Source organism: Adelges cooleyi, unplaced genomic scaffold (genome assembly GCF_023614345.1).
Source record: "Adelges cooleyi isolate 19-005CV unplaced genomic scaffold, UGA_ACOO_1.1 ACOO_flye_CR_arks_rails_tigmint_CR_PRNA_168, whole genome shotgun sequence".
Taxonomy (NCBI): domain Eukaryota; kingdom Metazoa; phylum Arthropoda; class Insecta; order Hemiptera; family Adelgidae; genus Adelges; species Adelges cooleyi.
This window is the reverse complement of record NW_026095825.1, coordinates 359,971-366,771: the sequence shown is the minus strand read 5'-3', so window position 1 is coordinate 366,771 and position 6,801 is coordinate 359,971. Positions and strand designations below refer to the sequence as shown.

The 6,801-nt window shown below is 35.0% G+C and overlaps 1 protein-coding gene across 1 annotated transcript; it reads right to left on the bottom strand.

Annotated features, from left to right (window-relative positions):
• Positions 1–255: 255 nt before the first annotated feature.
• LOC126833036 (uncharacterized) lies at positions 256–5,793 on the bottom strand. Its single transcript, XM_050564149.1, has 6 exons — positions 5,598–5,793; positions 5,045–5,350; positions 4,778–4,909; positions 1,357–1,662; positions 1,090–1,221; positions 256–431 (listed from the first exon to the last, which is right to left on the bottom strand). Exons 1-6 carry the CDS (start codon positions 5,680–5,682, stop codon positions 334–336), a joined length of 1,059 nt encoding a protein of 352 aa, XP_050420106.1. The 5' UTR covers positions 5,683–5,793; the 3' UTR covers positions 256–333.
• Between the last annotated feature and the right edge of the window lie 1,008 nt (positions 5,794–6,801).

The following is a 6,801-nucleotide window of genomic DNA, read 5'->3' as shown; positions in this document are numbered from 1 at the left end:
TTCGTTAGATATCTATAATTACTCAAGTTTTCGTACAATGGTGTAAGTTAAAAATGTTTCAGCGCTAGTTACATACAATTGTTTGTCACCTGATGTATTTAATTTGGCGGTCCTATTGGAAATACTTCCAAATCATATTCTATAATAGTGGATTTAGCAATGCTTCTAATAACCGATTAAGGGCGTCAGAAAAAAATAATAAAAACAATATATTATACAGACAGAGGCGTTACTTTATTTTTTTAAATGGGCAGAACAAATGTATTTTTATTAATGAGAAGTATGAACAACAATTTATTATTATTTTATGTTTTTTATTTTAATCTTTTTTTTTCACTTTTCTACTGTTGGACCAGTTTTTATACCGTCGATCGTGTTATCGCCGGGCATGTCTACGACAGGATCCTTCACAGGAATAATTCCTTCTTCAACTGTAAATATTTGAGAAAAAGTCAAATTAATTAACGAATCAAACTAAAAGTTGATCTACTATTTTAAAAAACTATTTTACCAAAAAGCTGCAGTTTTTTTAAGTGAAGGAAAACTCTCAAAAAAAGAACAAAATAAAAATCGTGCCGTACTAAATGTCCAGGTGAGTTAACAGGCAATACACCACGACCAAAGTCTGTGAGAGGACCTTCACAGGAATAATTCTTTCTCCAACTATGATTATTTGCCATTCCTAATATAAACACTTCTACCATATAAGAGTGAGATCATTGTTCACTTTTTCGAGCATGGTTATGGCACTTAAGGACAAAACATTAGACTGAAAGTCGATCAACAATGGCGCTATACCATGAAAAATTTTATTAAAAAGCTGCAGTTTTTTTATATTAAGAAAAACTCAAAAAATAAAAAAAGATAACAACCGCCCCGTATTAAATGTCCAGGTTGTATGTGTGACTGAATTAACAAGCAATAAATATAAGAAAAATATTTTCATTTTATTTTTAATTGCGATATATAGGTAACGACGACAACAAATTATAACAGGCATACAACCGACCTTGCAACACACTTTTTACTGTTTAATTTATTTTATTATTATTATTATTATTATTATAATACTATTTTTTATTTAATTACCTTGTGTTTTCCCATTACCGCCAACTCCAGCTGACTGAAAGTTTTCACATAGACTTTCTTCTTGACTACCTTCTGGACATACAATATTTCTTGGATCGTTTACGTTATCGGTTGATGTTTGTGATTGGTTATCTGGAAAAACCTTTATTCTTATAAAGTTTCTAAAAATTACTATTATAGACAGACGACCGACCTTGCAAAAGACACTTTTTACTGGTCAATTTTTTTTTTGTATTGTTAAAATAATACTATTTTGTATTCCATTACCTTGTGTTGTCTCACTACAGCCAAAACCAGCTAGTTCTACTAAGTATGGCAAAAAAATATATCCATTTTCTTTGATATCTTCGAATCCTTCTTTTCTTTCACCATTCACTATGATTCCTCCTTTTGGGTCGAAAACGATCTTTACACCGTCGAATCCCAGAACTCTTGGAACATTTCTACCGTAGATCTCGAGTCCATCCTTAGTTCTATTTATGGGTATATTTGGCTTACCGACTATATTTTTATCTTCGATAAAGTTCGGTGCGGTTAGGTTACTGGACTCGCTGTCATCATCCCGAGTAGTTTCTGAACCAACCAGATACCATCACTCAATTATAATAAATTTTAACAGTTTAATAATACTATAGTTATTTGTTAGTTGGTTTTTTTTTAAGACATAGTATTCCCATTTAACCAGTTAAAATGTTCTATACATTAGTTTCAACAAAAAGTTAACAACATGATGTTGCGATTTGTTTTTTGATCCCAAAAAAATCAAATAACACGGTAATTCGCACGTATACTACTGTGTAAAAATAAATGATTCATACTCAGATTTGAGTACAAATCTCAAATAAAAAGGTCAAAAAGGGAGAGCTGGAGAAAATTCTGTGGGAATGTCCACGAACTTCCCACGGCAACAAGACTCCTTCGTGCACTAAGGAATGGACCAAACAGAGTAGTTGAAGGAATTCTACTTAACAACGGTGAATACTCCAGGAGTGATGACGAAACATTATCTCACCTTATGAGTACACACTTTCCGGGTTCAACTGAAGACACTGAAGTAATTGAACAAATGGCATCGAGGAACTCTGTTTCTCGGGCCGACTGGCAATTATCCAGGAAGTATCACACCGGGAGGTATCAGATGGGCTATTAAGACCTTTGGAAGGTATAAATCTGCAGGTAGTGACGAAATATTCCCAGCTCTCCTACGGGAGGGACTAGACATAATAGTTCCACACTTATGCAGAATTTATAGAGCATGCCTAGCATTCGGATATCAACCGGAGAGCTGGAGGATGGTTAGGGTGGTATTCATACCGAAACCAAACCGCGTTAATTATTATGAAGCGAAAGCGTTCCGACCAATAAGTCTTACATCATTCTTATTAAAGACTATGGAAAAACTTAGTGATAGGCATATTAAAGAGGGGCCACTGAAAATATACCCCCTACACAGGAATCAACATGCATACCAAACAGGCAAATCAACTGATACAGCTCTACACAATCTAACAACGAAGATTGGAAGAGCTGTAGAAAGTAAAATGTATGCCATGGGCATGTTTCTAGACATTGAAGGGCCATTTGATAATACACCCTTCGATGCAATGTGTAGATCGGCACTAGACCATGGGGTTGAAACACTCATTAACAAGTGGATGAAGACCATTCTAACAGACCGATTAGTTAAAGGACAACTGAACAGCTCAAAAGCAGTGAGGAGAGTGAGACGTGGGTGTCCACAGGGGGGAGTCCTTTCTCCTTTACTATGATGCCTAGTCTTGGATTCCCTCATAAGTGAGCTGAACGGGAAATGGTATGCTCAAGCTTATGCGGATGACTTGGCTATAGTGGTGGCGGGCAAATTTCCAGACACCATTATGGACCTGTCTCAACAAGCTTTAAACACGGTGCACAAGTGGTGCAGCAAATATGGCTTAGCTATAAATCCAAGTAAAGCTGAGATAGTCATGTTCACAAGAAAAAGATTGGGAGTTGATAATACCAAAACTCTTTTACTTAGTGGACAAGAAATAAGTTTCAAACCAGAAGTTAAATACCTAGGTGTAATCCTGGACAAAAAACTAAGCTGGCGAGCTCAAGTTCAAGATAGGGTCAAAAGAGCAATGGTCACATTGTGGACATGCAGTAGGGCCCTTGGAAGAACTTGGGGATTAAAACCAATAGTAATGTACTGGCTATACACGTCAGTAATAAAACCTATGGTGATGTATGGAGCCTTGGTCTGGTGGCCTAGAACAAAACTAGTAACAGCCAGGAAGGAACTCAGTAGCATACAGAGGATGGCCTGCTTAGCTATCACTGGAGCGATGAGAACAGTTGCGCTAGAGGCGTTACTGGGCCTACCTCCACTTCACTTGGAGATTAAGGCTCACGCCAAAGGCACTGCATTAAGACTACATAATTCAGGAGACTGGACGAAAAGTAGTGAACTAGTTGAGCATGGGAAAATACTAGAAGGTAAAAGTCGAGAATTAATGGCCTACCCTTCGGACCGTATCAAACCAATCACATTTGACAGCAGTCTATATAAGGTTGAAATGTCCCTGAGGAACGACTGGGACATAAACCACCTGACACAGAGTGGAGGGTTTGTAGTGTATACAGACGGATCCAAAATGTCGGGTAAAGTAGGTGCTGGTGTATGGGGCAAGAAACCACACATTAGTATCAGCATACCACTAGGTACAACACCTACTGTCTTCCAGGCAGAAGTGATGGCGATCCTAATATGTACTCAAAACCTGGCAGTATATAAGAGGAGAAACATTACTATTCTTAGTGATAGTCAAGCAGCTTTGAAGGCACTGATCAAAACTCAAGTGACTTCAAAATTGGTCCTAGAATGCCGTACAGCTCTGGAATCATTGGCTAGGAACAACAGGGTTAAATTAGCTTGGGTACCAGGACACTATGGTGTACTGGGGAATGAACAAGCTGACTTCCTAGCTAGGAAAGGAGTCGAATCACCCTACATTGGTCCCGAACCAGCGGTAGGATTATCAGAGCAAACACTGAGAGCAATACCAAAAAACTGGAGTAGGGAAGAACATAGGAAAATATGGAGATACCTAGTAGTACCTAGGCAATCAAAGATGTTCATCAAGCTTCCTGGTACGTTACTAAAGGATCTTAAACATATGAACAGGAACCAAATGAGCATGCTAGTTGGACTATGAACAGGCCACGGGCATCTACTCAAACATCTACACACCATGGGGATCACAGAATCACCAGTGTGTAGGAAATGTGGAGAAGAGGAGGAGACGTCATACCACATCATGTGTGAATGTAACTCCTTTGCTACCCTAAGGCAAAGTATCTTTGGTAGACCTTTTCCTGGACAGGATGAAATCAAGGATACTGGGATTAAAGAGTTACTGAGATTTGTAAAGGAATCAGGACTATTCAACTTAGAAGGTTATTAACTAAGCAGGACATGGGCATGACAAACTATGTGAAACAAGACTTCGGTGAGAGGGTGTGCACAATGGACCTGTAGGTCTGAGTGCATGGGCCCACCCGTTAACTAACTAAAACTAAAACTAAAACTAGGTAACAACGACAACAAATTATAACAGGCATACAACCGACCTTGCAACACACTTTTTACTGTTTAATTTATTTTATTATATTATTATTATTATAATACTATTTTTTATTTAATTACCTTGTGTTTTCCCACTACCGCCAACTCCAGCCGACTGAAAGTTTTCACATAGACTTTCTTCTTGACTACCTTCTGGACATACAATATTTCTTGGATCGTTTACGTTATCGGTTGATGTTTGTGATTGGTTATCTGGAAAAACCTTTATTCTTATAAAGTTTCTAAAAATTACTATTATAGACAGACGACCGACCTTGCAAAAGACACTTTTTACTGGTCAATTTTTTTTTTGTATTGTTAAAATAATACTATTTTGTATTCCATTACCTTGTGTTGTCTCACTACAGCCAAAACCGGCTAGTTCTACTAAGTATGGCAAAAAAATATATCCATTTTCTTTGATATCTTCGAATCCTTCTTTTCTTTCACCATTCACTATGATTCCTCCTTTTGGGTCGAAAACGATCTTTACACCGTCGAATCCCAGAACTCTTGGAACATTTCTACCGTAGATCTCGAGTCCATCCTTAGTTCTATTTATGGGTATATTTGGCTTACCGACTATATTTTTATCTTCGATAAAGTTCGGTGCGGTTAGGTTACTGGACTCGCTGTCATCATCCCGAGTAGTTTCTGAACCAACCAGATACCATCACTCAATTATAATACATTTTAACAGTTTAATAATACTATAGTTATTTGTTAGTTGGTTTTTTTTTTGAAGACATAGTATTCCCATTTAACCAGTTCAAATGTTCTGTAGATTAGTTTCAACAAAAAGTTAACAACATGATGTTGCGATTTGTTTTTTGATCCCAAAAAAATCAAATAACACGGTAATTCGCACATATACTACTGTGTAAAAATAAATGATTCATACTCATATTAAATCGATTTACCATCTGGACTGAGAAGGTATTAAATTTAAAATGATATGCTAATATTTTTATTTTTTTTTTTTTCATTTCGACCCAACGGTTATCTCGGATTTCTTCATGTAGCAAATCTTTAGATCACGAATCGTACCTCAAAGGTGCTTAACATGGCCAAAAATGAAATAAAAATGTAACTACCTCTTCAAGTTCGATAAAAATACACTGCAAATATACACAAAATTCAACTTAAAATAACGCTTTTTAAAAATTTTTTGAATTTGTTCCAAATTGCGAGGGACGATTTTTTTTTATAGTGCAACTGATATACAATAAAATATTAAGAAAATATCGCAAAAACAATGAAAAGTGTGGACCTATGCGTTTTTGTAAATATAAAGTTAAGAGTATACCTACACACTTCATGCAGATACATCAAGTTGCAGGATATATAAGGATATAACTCTATATATTAATAAGGATAGTCAAATTGATTTGTTAGGTAGGCACTTAGTTGATGGTTAACCACGGAAATTGATTTATGAGAAATGTTAAATATAGTTCAATGTTGCCAAAGCCCAAATGTTTTTAGAAAAAATGTAGTAGTTATTTTTTTTACAACTTTATAATATACACCAACGACCAGTTCAAACTTTCAGTAGATTATTGTCAAAGCAAGTTACCGACATGCAGAGTAAGGAATTTCTTTTTAAGTTAAATACATAAAGTTGACTTTTTATCATGATTATTTTAATCTAATAATAACAAATAAAATCAGTCACGATTAAAAATTTATAAAAATTATTTATGATTCTATTTAACTTAAAAATATTAAATAGGATTAAAGTCTATGCATTTATAACCATTATTTGGCGTTTGCCTAATTTGTCATTCGATTTTGTTTTATATAAATAGAGATAACAGATTTTAGAATAAGGCAATATTATCTAGTGTTTTTTTGGTTTCTCCTAAAAGTACTTGGTTAATAATAAATTATTATATTATTCTGATCAGTCGAGTATTACAAAAAAAATAAATATAACAATGATAAAAAATATTAATTATGATAGTAAAAATTAATCATAAGTTAAATTAATTAATTAAATTTATGGTTACATAAATAGTCAATTTTTATTTAAATAATACCAAACTCTGCCGACATGACGCTGCAATTTAATTTTTTCAATTTTCAATTTAATTGTTTAACCCCAA